The following is a 13,488-nucleotide window of genomic DNA, read 5'->3' on the forward strand; positions in this document are numbered from 1 at the left end:
TCAGTGGGCTGTGAAATGTAATGTATCAGAATACATTCTGATGTGTTTGTGCTGCTTAACTGTCTATGGCCGTACATGTGCGAAACATAAGAAGTCAGAGTGTTCCCTTCACCATAATGCCGAGTGACACTGGGAGTAGTTAAGGTGTACATCCAAGAGAGATAAGAGTTCAGAGGAAGAGAAGGTGAGACAGGGCCACCCCAGAACAAAGCAATGGGAGACAGACCAGGCTTGCATGCCTGAGGGGATGAACAATTACATTTTGGCAGTTCCTTCCCATGCAGGCTTTATCTCACTGTCCCGGGAATACAGTAAATGCTGCTTGTTAAAAACTATCAGATAAGAATTCCATGTAATTTCCAACCCCTTGAACAAGCGAATAACCTAAGTGCTTCCTCAGGCGTGTTTTGCCTTTCTGTGCAAATCCATATAGGCTTATTGGCCACCCACATGCCAAGGCATACCTGTTGCAGAATGGATTTGATTAAAACACATTCCAGTAAAACCTCTTTCTAAATTCAGATGTTAGATGCCATGAAGAGAAAAGGACTTCAAGGTTCCCATTATCTTCCTCCAGCGAGCCGCTAGCTTTGTAGTCGTTTTCATGCGTGGTGTAGTGGTTAGAGTGCTGGACTTGGACCGGGGAGACCCGAGTTCAAATCCCCGTTCAGCCATGAGACTTGCTGGGTGACTCTGGGCCAGTCACTTCTCTCTCAGCCTAACCTACTTCACAGGGTTGTTGTGAGGAGAAACTAAAGTATGTAGTACACAGCTCTGGGCTCCTTGGAGGAAGAGCGGGATATAAATGTAAAAATAAATAAATAAATACAGGCAACATTGTACAACAAAGTTGTTGTACAACGCCCAGAGCCTCTGGATGGGGTGGTTTATAAATGTAATAGATAGATAGATAGATAGATAGATAGATAGATAGATAGATACAGGTGAAACTCGGAAAATTAGAATATCGTGCAAAAGTCCGTTAATTTCAGTAATGCAAATTAAAAGGTGAAACTGATATATGAGACAGACGCATTACATGCAAAGCGAGATAAGTCAAGCCTTAATTTGTTATAATTGTGATGATCACGGCATACAGCTCATGAAAACCCCAAATCCACAATCCCAGAAAATTAGAATATTACATGGAACCAAGAAGACAAGGATTGTAGAATAGAACAATATCGGACCTCTGAAAAGTATACAGTGTACTGTGCTTGATTGGCCAGCAAACTCGCCTGACCTGACCCCATAGAGAATCTATGGGGCATTGCCAAGAGAAGGATGAGAGACATGAGACCAAACAATGCAGAAGAGCTGAAGGCCGCTAATGAAGCATCCTGGTCTTCCATAACACCTCATCAGTGCCACAGGCTAATAGCATCCATGCCACGCCGCATTGAGGCAGTAATTGCTGCAAAAGGGGCCCAAACCAAGTACTGAATACATATGCATGCTTATACTTTTCGGAGGTCCGATATTGTTCTATTCTACAATCCTTGTCTTCTTGGTTCGATGTAATATTCTAATTTTCTGGGATTGTGGATTTGGGGTTTTCATGAGCTGTACGCCATGATCATCACAATTATAACAAATTAAGGCTTGACTTATCTCGCTTTGCATGTAATGTGTCTGTCTCATATATCAGTTTCACCTTTTAATTTGCATTACTGAAATTAATGGACTTTTGCACGATATTCTAATTTTCCGAGTTTCACCTGTAGATAGATAGATAGATAATAAACATGGAACTGACCTGCAATACATCATTCATGAAGCCACTGACTATCAAGTCATTAGTTACACAAACTGCAGAACTACTGCACGGAGAGTGCCCAAGGGCCTATAAGAGCCCAGTGACAAGCTTAATAGGGGGTTTTCTGAACAGCTGATTTCAGTGGTCTTGGGGAGGAGAGTTGGTCTTGTGGTGGCAAACAAGACTTGTCCCCTTTGCTGAGCAGGATCTGCCCCAGTTTTCATTTGGATGGGTGACTGCATGCGAGCACTGTCTGATTCCTTAAGGGATGGGGCCACAGCTCAGTGGTAGAGCATCTACTGCAGAAGGTCCAAGGTTCAATCCTTGGCATCTCCAGGTAGGGCTGGGAGGGACTCCTCGCATAAACCTTGGAGAGCCACTGCCAGTCAGTGTAGACAATACTGAGATAGACCAATGGTCCTACTCAACCTAAGGCAACTTTCTATGTTCCTATTTCAATGGCATTTCACAAACTCCCTTCAAACGTAGTTTGCAATACAGTAGGCTTCATTACACGACCGCCAGCAGGGTAGGACACGCGCCCAGCCTGAGTGAGAGAGCCAGGCTTGCTCCCGATTGGCGATCGTGCATTTGCAAACATCAAGGTGGGAGAAGGGGAGCATGATTGTGTGTGTGGTGGCAGCTCGGTAGGATGGCTTTTCCTCCTACTTCAGTAAAATGCTGAGAGTTATTCACACATGCCTTCATGCTGCGGGGTATCTGAAGAGCGAATCTGCTTTGCAGCAGATTCACAAAATGTTTAATTCAGGGGATTAAATGGACAGTTCACATAGGGTCGGCGCCTCTCCACAATCCTTGGCAGATCTTTTTCCTGTGCATTGCCACCTACTTGCTCTGGGTTTTTCCTCCAACCAATCACAAATCACATCACAGAGAGGAGGTGAGAGAGCTTTTTTGTTGTTAGTTTGAGCTATGCAGAAGCAGAAGACCGGCTGACAAGTTGCCAAAAGCTTGATCAAACAGCAGAACACTTAACCCTTGCCTTTGTGAGTGACTGCCTTCATCACCTCATGTCCCCCCCACCCCACACACACACATGCACACACAAACCCCAGACGATTTAAGAGGCAGGGAAGTTTAAAGCAGAAATCAGAGCTTTCTCTCCGTCATGAAGAAAATTGCAGGCTAATGGAATCAGCACAGACAAAAAGGCTCTGGTTACATCCATTCTGCATATATAAAGCCTATGCAAACTCCCCTTCAATGAGTTTTGAAAAGCCAAATTACTGCCAATGGCCACTCCACACATCACAGAGAAACTGCAGGGCATAACAGAAGCCTCGGATTTTTTCCCCAAAAGCCATTGAAACTAGAGGATTTTTAAAAGCCGGACATACTTCAGGCTAAGCCAGAATGCGCAGCCTCGATTCAAGGGGAAACAGAGTCCTGTCAGTACTGGTCCCTGATAGCCCACAGCTACTTTGGGGTAAATGCAGCTAATCCATTCTGGAAGAGATCTGAAGTAAAAGCCCTGTGTGTAAAGCCTCCTGGGGATGGAGTCTGGGCAGGGCGCACATTCGCACCTGATCATACTCCCCCTTTTCTACCCTGACATTTGCAAACATACAACCACCAATCAGAAGAATGCCCGACCTTTCTAACCAGACTGGACATTTCTCCTACCCTGCCAGCAGTCAGTGAACAAGTCTAGTATTGGTGATGAAGGCTGTTATTCAAAAAAAGCTAGTTCAAAGCCTTCTTCAGTTGCACCTCCCCCTCCCACCCTGGGATCCTAGCCAGAATTATCCAAAGTGTGTATGTTTTTCATAACTGCAAGCCTTACCTGAAGAGACCAATCCATGCAAGTGACAACACGATGCTTTGACCAATGTTCATCATAGAACTGGCGGTTAAAAGAAAGGTTGGCTCCAGCTTGGATATCTCTGTATGGGTTAGAGCAGAGCTATGCGTTAATTATATGGAAACATCGCTTTTAGCACTTCAAAGTATCATAATTCATTCAGCAATAACAAATGCTATGGAGATTTCTGGTCATTTGATTTGCCTGCCACATGTACTTGTCTAGCTGGTGTCTTCTTAGTGGATCTTAGATTGTATCCTCTTTGTCTACTTTTTAAAAAAAATACTCAGTCTGCCTTAAGTAGGCATTAAAAACAGGCTCTAGCACTGAGCCTGAGTTTAAATTAAAGCTTTGTACAGTGCATTTTCATATTAAACTAATTAACAAATGCGCTTCAGATTAAACCAATTACCACAAGAAGAGGAACTTTGCCCATTGGCTGACATGCAAAGAGGCCATCTGCGGATGTGGCCAAGCTGCTTCCTGGAACAGACAGGTTCTGCCAGAGTGTTTTTGAGCAGCACAGTGCATGCACAAAGGGGGATTTTCACTGCTCTGCTCTATCCTCTTAAGTGCTCTTTGCCTTCCAAAAATATGTCCCTGAGGGTCACACAGCCCTCAGAGATATATTTCTGAAAGGTACTTACAGAAGCAGGGGAGAGCAGTGAAACTTCTTCTCCCCTTGAGCACCCTCTACTGCTCAACAACACTCTAGCTGAGATCAGAGCAGCCTCTATGTGCCAGGACACTGATCAGCTGCATCCCCAAATTGATGCTCTATATGTCAGTGAATGTCTTCCTGAGCATCAGTTCTCATCTTGCTTATTTGCATGGTTTGTCTGTTTGTTTGGGAAGATCATGAACAAAGACTGAGGGCAGGCACAGCGCTCTCCCATGTGTGGAGCCAGGACTTCCCATCTTATTAAAATGACAAGGCAGATTATGTCAAGTGGATGCATTTAATCTGCATGGAATCTAAACCCTATTCAGACATGCTGTACACCTATACAAATGTCTGTACACTCGTACATGTTTTTGTGTGAATGACTACTTGCATTGATTTTAAAAGTGAACCTGGGTACAGGCCTCCTGAAATGCACGATAGGAAGTGAACTGCTGTACCTGAAGTCACTATATTGTGTGAATCACTGTACCTGAGTACACTGTACGCTCATTGTATGGGTGTTCAGCATAATGTATGAATAGGGCTCTAGTTAGAACTTGTTTCAGCCTTTGAAATAATGCCTGCGTTGCAAATAAAGTAAGTTGAATATCGCTGAGGATGTTCAGTTAAAGTCATTAGAAAGTGGGGGGGGGGGAGAGGACTCTCAGTAACTCAGCAGAGGGTATTTTGTCAATCAATTTGATAAAGAAAATATATCAGTCCTTAAAATGTCAATCTTACTGGAACTGGACTCCCTACCTGTCTGCAGGTAATATTTTTTTTTACCCTTGTTACACAAAACTGGGGGAAGAAGAACTGACCCATCTTTGTCTTCTACGTCTCGGCCGCTGTAGTCAAAGAAAATGTCTGAATCTTCTGCTAGAGCTCTCTCAATCACACGTATTGTCCGATCAAAAAATATAAGGAACTCTTCCGAGTGGAGAATCTGCTGCTTTTCTTCCTCTGTCAGTTCCCTTGGAGGAGCTTCAAAGTACATTGGCAATGTTAAGTATGTATGTATGAATGAATGAATGAATGAATGAATGAATACATAAATAAATAAATACTTTCCCAGCTAAATTAGTCTTCAGCAAATAAAAGACATTTTACTATTAAAGTCATCACAATGTCAGTAAAAGGAAGGGTTCTTCCTACAAATTTCTTCTTAGGAATTATGTTTAAATTCTCTAAATGTACAAACGTGTAATCCTAGAATATGGCAGAAGGTATCCTATATCTAGCATATTTATTATTCTGAAGATGAAAATATTTAAGAACCAACATAAAATAAATTTCACAATCATGTTTCAGGAAATATTTCTCATTTGTGCTTATTGCCAAACCGGACTTGGAAAAGTATTAAAACATGTTTAACAGAGGAACAGTCTGAAGTGCTCTTAACAAAGAGAAAGCTTTCAATTACAGCTATAAAGCACTAAAATGTTCTTCACTTGTTATAATGTACACTTTGCTCATATAAAAACATAGGGCAGGACTCTTGAGAGTCCAGAAGCATGTGGTTGTCCAACAGTTGCCAACACTGGAGAGGTCTATGACTGTTTCATCAGATTCGGTGTACCTCCCTAATTCATGACTCTAAGATGTTCATGTGCTCCCAGTTCCTCGGGTTATGAACATGATCTCATCTCTTGCATTTCCCTCTGGTACAATCAGTAAGTATTTTATCTTTTGTGTGGCAGTGTGAGGCAATGAAACAAAGCAGCTTAGAGCAGAGAGGAGACAGAATGCTCCAGGATTTACTTTACTGACTATTTTAACTGAACCAACTGAGAGCCAAGGTACCACCCATTTTCAAAAAGGGATCCAGGCTGGTGGGTGGTGGGGAGCCAGAGAATTACCGGCCAGTTAGCTTAATATCTGCTCCAGGTAAATTGATGGAAATAATACTTAAGGATAAAATTGTTAAACAAATAGAAGAATGGGCCTTGCTGAAGAAGAACCAGCATGGCTTCTGCAAAAGTAAATCTTGCCTCACCAGCCTTCTGGAGTTCTTTGAGAGTATCAATAGGCATGTGGATAAAGGTGATCTGGCTGACATAGTGTTCTTAGACTTCCAAGAAGCTTTTGACAAAGTTCCCCAATAAAAGCTCTTGAGTAAACTTAGCAGTCATGGGATGACAGGTTCATGCACACACTGGTAACTGGTTGAAGCACAGGAAACAGAGGATAGGAATAAATGGACAGTTTCCACAATGGAGGCAAGTAAGAAGTGGGGTACCCCCAGGGATCGGTACTGGGACCAGTGCTTTTTAATTTATTGATAAATTAACTAGAAGTTGTGGTGAGCAGCGAGGTGGTTGAATTTGCAGATGACACTAATCTATTCCGGACAGTGAAATCCAAAACAGATTTTGAGGAGCTCCAAAAGAATCACTCCAAACTGAGTGAGTGGGCAACAAAATAGCAAATGTGGTTCAATATAAGTGTAAAGTGATGCACATTGGGACAAGAAAAATAAACAAACTCAGCTTCACATATACACTGATGGGGACTGAGCTGCCCGTGACGGACGAGGAGAAGGACCTTGAGTTGAGGATCAATGAGCTGTGGTGGACAGCTCACTGAAAGTGCAGAGAGTCCTTTTAATGTTGACGGGACTACTTTAAGTAATTTTCCTTATGTCAGCTATTAAGAATATTTATATTCTGCTTTGATTCAAATAAAAACCTTCTCAAGGCAGTTTATATAGCCAAAAGATAAGATGGTTCCCTGTTGCCAAAGGAATCACAATCTAAAGCACTAGTTTAAATTTTAATCTGGTTTAAGTGGGTTTTTTTAATGGTTTTATTGTGTGTTTTTAATTTTAATGTAAACCATCCTGAGCCACTTTAGGAAGCATGGCAAATAAACTGAATGAATGAATAGATAAAAGAAATACAGAGACACCCAAAGCAGCCACTGGGAGGGATACTATGCTGGGATGAAAAGGGGCAGTTACATAGGAACACAGGAAGCTGCTTTATACTGAGTCGGACCATTGGTCCATCTTAGCTCAGTATTGTCTGCACCAGGCCTGCTCAACTTAAGCCCCCCACCATCTGTTTTTGGACTACAACTCCCATAATCTCCATCCACAATGGCCAATTGCCAGAGATTATAGGAGTTGTAGGTCAACATCTGCAGGAGGGTCAAAGTTGATCAGGCCTGGTCTGCACTGACTGGCAGCTGTTCTCCAATGTTTCAGGCAGCAGTCTTTCCCAGCCCTACCAGGGACTGAACCTGGAACATTCTACACGCAATCAAATACACTACCAGTGAAGGCTCCATCCCTTAAGGGTAATATCTTATAGCAGATAGCACTCACATGTAGTCACCCATTCCAAACTGAACCAAGGCAAACCCTGCTTATTAAAGAGGACAATTCATGCTCCCTACGATACATGGACTCGACGGCACACTTTACCACAAGACTTGCTCTTTCCCCTGCTAACTATAAGACAGGGCAACATGAAAGCTGCTTTCCTATGACTGTGTTGGTGCTAGGGATGTGCATGGAACCAGTTCGGTGCTCCCTTCCTGAAGTGCTGAACCGATTTGGTCCACCATGTCCAAGCCTGTTCAAAGGGTGGGGTGGGGTGGGGTTTCACTTTAAGGGACAGGAAAGGCACTGCTGTGCGTGCTGCGCGCATCTACCATGAGCATGGTGATGCTGATCAGGGCTGCAAACAGGAACACTGCAGCCCAGCGCACCCGCTTTTTTGGAGCGCTCCGGCGGAGGGAAAGTGGTGGGGCGGGGACTGACAGATAGGCAGAGCCTTCCCTGTCCCTTAAAACAACACCCTCCCCCAACCCCCGCTCTCCTGGGAGTGCAAGAACAGTTCGTGTGCATCCCTAGTTGGTACATCAGAGTCCAGGACAGGGAATCATAATCTTGTATCCGTGAAAGCCACATTTCAGTAGGAAAGAGAATAACTTAAATGCTTGCTATTTCTGTCATCACACCTTGACCAATGAAGAATTTAGGCTGCCAGAAGTAGAAGGCACTATGTAATAGCCCTCCGGGGAGAGGTCACAGAGTTATGGATTAGAAAGAAATGGAGTAAAATTCAGCTGAATTCCTATCTAGGGGCTTCTGTTACATGATTTACTCCATCACAGCAATTATTGCTACTTCTTTGCTAACGAGCTACTGTATTCTGTAAATGGCTTAAGATTAGGTGGCTGGAAGGGCTCCCAAAAAGAAGTGGGGTACAGATTTCCAGAATGGATGGCTATTAAAAGCTGTTCTGGGCGTTTTCCAGATTATACGTTGCAATAAATTCACAAGATGTCCACTAAATGCCCCTCTGTACTGCCCATGTTATGACATCACGGTCGCTGTGCTGTCAGCAGGATGCCGTTCATATTTCTGATGCCTTGTTTTGGATTTTATTGATGCGTTGTAGCCCTATAATGTTGTATATGCATTGTAGGAAAGTAGCTGTATTTTTCCATTGTAGGAGGTTTGCCCTGTCATTTATGGGTTGCAGTATGATGTGGTGTAGACAGTTCAAACTGCGGTGCAACTATTTGTTGATTTTTACAGCCCCTTTCTGTCCCGTTCACGAAATAATCTTTCCATGAAATGAATTTTTTAAAAAAAATTCCACCCAGGCTTTTGCACAAAGGTACAACCCGATTTTCATCTGCTTTCAGCTTTTGATTTCAATCGCACTTGTTTTTGTTTTTCATCACAGTAATTTTTCGGACACGTTCATTTTTCCTCCTTTTTTGTGCACACTGTGGATTGACTGGCTTATTTGCCAGATCGAGAATCTGTTGATAAGTAAAGCTACAAAAATATTTTTTAATTCATTATCACTCTCTTTCTTACATGAGGCTCAGCTTTCAATCCTAGCTGCTTTCCTTTGCTGGTGGCTTTGCACAAAGGCACTGATTTTTTTAAAAAGAGTTAGTCACATCAGCGGTTCCCTGCCCCCACCACGACCCCCATTGACCCAAAATGGGAGGGCAGTGAACGATTCTGGTGGAATATGGACACCTTCTGCCCGGAAAATCTGCTGCAGTGGTGGGCAATATGAACAGCCAAAACCCTGCCACGATGCACTGAAAAATGCACCGAGAAACACCATACTTGCGATTTCAAGCGGCTGCCTCATACCATTGCACTTTGCAACACTTTAACTGCCGCAAATCCCATAGTCCAGTAAACGCCCTGGTGGCAGAAGTGATACTCTGGCCAACTTCCAAGTTAAGAGCCAATGAGGACTCATGACACATACAGATGCTGGTATGGAGGCATGAAACAAATATATTTCTCAGGACATGCTGAGTCACAATCGGCAATTTTTGGAACATTCAGAAGACCACTTCAGGATTCCAGAATCATTGGAAAAGTCAACTTGATCATGGCGCTTTCCAGATTAGCCGCTCAACAGCAGCAACATGCTTCCATTCAGGCAAATCGCATTCAGAACGTAGATAGCAGAGTGCCCAGCAGGAGGAGCAGTCTCACAAAAATGAACAACCCGAAAAAACAGCAACCTTTTTACACCGGACATACAACATTTTAGCAATAAACTGCAGCAATTACATCCAAAACAAGGCATCAGAAATGTAAGCGGCACCTGCTGTCAGCATAGGGACTGTGGTGTCACAACACAGGAAATGTGGAAGCATACTTCAGAGATACACCATGACCCCGTTGTCTTATGCCTGTGTTCAGCAGGGCTTATTCCCTAGTAAGTGTGTTTAGAATTAAAGTTTAACGCTACTTAAAAGGTTGAAGTGCAGAACACTGCTTGGATCATCATCAAAGTTTCATATCCCAACCCAGACCTTAAGATCTTCTTCGGAGGCCCTCCTCCAGGTGACCTGTCAAATGAGGTGAGGCTACTAGGGAGAGGGTCTTTTAGGTGGCTGTACTCCATATATGGAATAGCCTCCCCAGTGAGGTTTGTCTGGCTTCATCGTTTTGTTCTTTTAGACACCAGGTAAAGACATTTTTGTTCACTCAGGCCTTTTTCATTTAATTTTTAGTATTTTTTGATCTAATTTCACTGATTTTTAAAAAAACAGGTGTGGTTTTTTTGCATTGTATTTTGTATTTTCTCCCACACACACACACACACACACACTTTTTTTTTTGGTCCGTTATGATTTAATGTGTGTTTTTATCTCTTGTTTTAATTGTGTGCTGTAAGCCGCCCAGAGAACAATTTGTTATGGGGCGGCTAATAAAGGTGGTTGTTGTTATATGAATGTTGTTGTTATATGAATTGGAAACCAAGCAAAAGGTTTTCATCCAATCTTGTAAAAACAATGGCTGACCTCCAGAGCAGCAACCTGCACAGAGAGGCTGCTCCAAATGCAGCCAGAATTCTCCCATGTAGTGGAGCAGAGCTGTGCAGCCCTCAGGGATATATTTCTGGAAGCCAAGAGCACTCATGGAGGCCGGGGAAAGCAGCAAAAATTGATCCCCTCCCCGCTGTGTGCATGCTCTGCTTCTCAGAAGACAATGAATGAATGCACGGAGATGAAACTCCACTGTGTCCAGAGACTGCTGCTCTGGATGTCAGCCATTGAACCTTGGACTAGGTGACAGAAACAACCAGGAGGACACAATAGGCTTATTCACATGACCGCCATTAGGGTAGGAGGAATGCCTGACCAGATTAAGAGATCTATGCACACTCCCAATTGGCTGTCATGTGCACCCAAACATTAAGATGGGAGGCGGGGAGCATGACTGTGTGCAAGGCAGGAGCTGGGTCAGACAGGCACTCCCTACCCATTTGATCTTCCCAGTATTTTATCGAGGGTGAACAAAAAGGTGTCTGACCCAGGTTCCGCCTCACACACAATCACACTCCCTGCCTCCTACTTTGATGACGGGTAGACTCATCTGCTAAATAACTGTGTGCAGGCTCTCCGACCCTGGATGGGCACTTTTCCTACCCTATGAGTGGTGGTGTGAACAAGCCTAGTATTTGTTATTTTATTTATTTATGTATTGTTAAATTTATATACCGCCTTTCATTAAAAACAATCCCAAGGCTGTTTACAAAAGTTAAAAAACATAATTAAAATGGCAATTAAAAATTAAGCTAAAAAGGAAACAAATCTGATTTAAAATATAAAATACAAACATAAAACTATACACAGGTAAAACACACAGAAGCAGCAACAGAAACAATCATGTAAAGGCCTGGATAAAAAGCCAAGATTTAACAAGCTTTGTAAGTGTAGTGTGACTCTGTTATGTAGCTGAAATTTTTTTGGCTGCAATCCTATGCACACTTACCTGGAAGCAAGTCCCACTGAAGTTGGTGAGACTTACTTCCAAGCAGACATGCTGCATGCCTGCTGTCTATAGTGCAGTGAGGTATCACAAAGAAAGTTTCTCATTCTTTACAGATTTTACAAACATGCGTACAGGCTGTAACAGAAGCATAAAATAGGATGGGTTATATTCCAAGTTCCATTTACATCTTTGGCAAAACACCCTTTTATTTCACTGGGGCCATGAATGCACACAACATGCAGCCAGAAACCACAATGAACTATCTGTTACATATAAACATGAAAACATAATCGTTTTAGACAGGGTACCAAAAATGAAATGAGGAAAAAAAGCCAGAAAACATGTTTAATATGTAGCAATAAAAAAGAATGATATTGTATTATGCTACGCCAGAATTCAAATTATTTCTGAAGATCTCGGATTGTACTTGGTATGTTTTGTAGGTGTATTTAAAAAGGTGTGCTGTTAAATATAAAATGAAAAAGCTACATTGGCTTAGATAAGGACTGCACAACTTCGGTCCTCCAGTTGTTTTTGGATTACAATCCCCATCATACCCAGCCAAAGTGGCCAACAGAAAGGGATGATGGAAGCCGTAGTCCGACGTCTGCAGGAGGGCTGAAGTTATGCACCACTGGCTTAAATCTAAAGAACTGGGCACAGCTTTCTGCATATGCACTGGGGGTTTTCGGAACTCAGGGACATATTTTCAAGAGACACACAGCAGGCTTTGGAGGGAAGGGGAGATTTTTGAAAATTGGCCCTCCCTCTCTGCACAGCGGCAGAGCATTAGTTTGGATGCCCGTCACTGTTGCACAAGAACAGTACTAGTTAGGATGCCAGCCATTGTTTTCTCACTCTCTAGCTCTCTGAAAAAGGCACTTTCAACAAACAAGGTCACCAAGCCCAGCTTGGCACTCATTTCAGGTAGGTGCCCTGGGCAACCACCTGGCTCACCTGTCCCTGATGGTGCCTGGTGTCTGACTGGGCAAAGGCTCCTCCCCTCTAAGCCTATCCCCTATAAGAGGTCTCAGGTCAGACCTGTTTGGCCTGAGAAACAAAAACAATCAGCTTGCTGCTGCGGCCTTGCAGAAGCCAGCATGGGTTGCCCCCTTTGCTAAGCAGGGTTTGCCTTCATTTGCATTTGGATGGGTGACTACATGTGACATCTGCTGTAAGATATTCCCCTTAAAGGATGGGGCCGGAGCTCAGTACTAGAGCAGGCATGCAGAAGAAACAATTATTTGTTTCACAGAATCAGAGTTGGGAGGAATCCATTGGTTCAGCTACTCTAACCTCACATTGTAAGACAGAGCAATCTATGTCTAGATAATTCCTAAGAGACGCACACATAGCATTTCTCTTGTTGATCTGGTCCATTATTTCACTCCTCTGGCTATGAGATGGTCACTATTGCAATCACCATCTGGGGCACTCTGGCCTTTTCTATGGCGTAACTCTGTCCTCCTGTGTCTGCACTCAGCTCCCCTGAGGAGATGAGCTTAAGAACTTCAGGTATGTGAGTCATGCTTGGGGATAGGGCTGTAGCCCAGTGGTGGAGCATCTGCTTTGCATGCAGAAGGTCCCAGGTTCAGTCCCTGGCATCTCCAGGTAGGGCTGTGAAAGACTCCCACCTGAAATCTTGGACAGCCACTGCCGAACAGTGTAGACAATACTGGGCCAGATGGATCAGTGGTCTGACTTGGTATAAGGCAGCTTCCTATGTTCCTGTGTTTCCCTCCTTAGACAGAACCTCCACTAATTCAGCCAAAGCTAAGTCTGGTTCTTTCTTCATTGCCAGTTGGAATACCAGCTCTGCTATAAATGTTGCTGTACCCAAATAGAGGACACTCAAGGCCAAGTTGGTGGAATACACGAAGAGATTCCAAGGCTTTAAAAAAACAAACACTCTTAATACTCCTGCTCTCTTTGCAAAACTTAAATGGTGAATTCATCTCCCTCCTGACACTGCAGATCAAGCT

The 13,488-nt window shown here is 43.3% G+C and overlaps 1 protein-coding gene across 15 annotated transcripts in view; it reads right to left on the reverse strand.

The window, feature by feature from the left end:
* Nucleotides 1-13,488, reverse strand: part of DYNC1I1 (dynein cytoplasmic 1 intermediate chain 1) — a 344,861-nt gene that overhangs the window by 138,147 nt on the left and 193,226 nt on the right. For all 15 annotated transcript variants that reach the window (XM_053264854.1, XM_053264852.1, XM_053264850.1 and 12 more), the window contains 2 exons: nt 5,064-5,226; nt 3,561-3,660 (listed from right to left, as the gene is read on the reverse strand). In XM_053264854.1, the coding sequence (XP_053120829.1) occupies nt 3,561-3,660; nt 5,064-5,226 (263 nt within the window). The remainder of the gene's footprint in view (nt 1-3,560; nt 3,661-5,063; nt 5,227-13,488) is intronic.

Source organism: Hemicordylus capensis, chromosome 6 (genome assembly GCF_027244095.1).
Source record: "Hemicordylus capensis ecotype Gifberg chromosome 6, rHemCap1.1.pri, whole genome shotgun sequence".
In the NCBI taxonomy this organism is placed as follows: Eukaryota; Metazoa; Chordata; class Lepidosauria; order Squamata; family Cordylidae; genus Hemicordylus; species Hemicordylus capensis.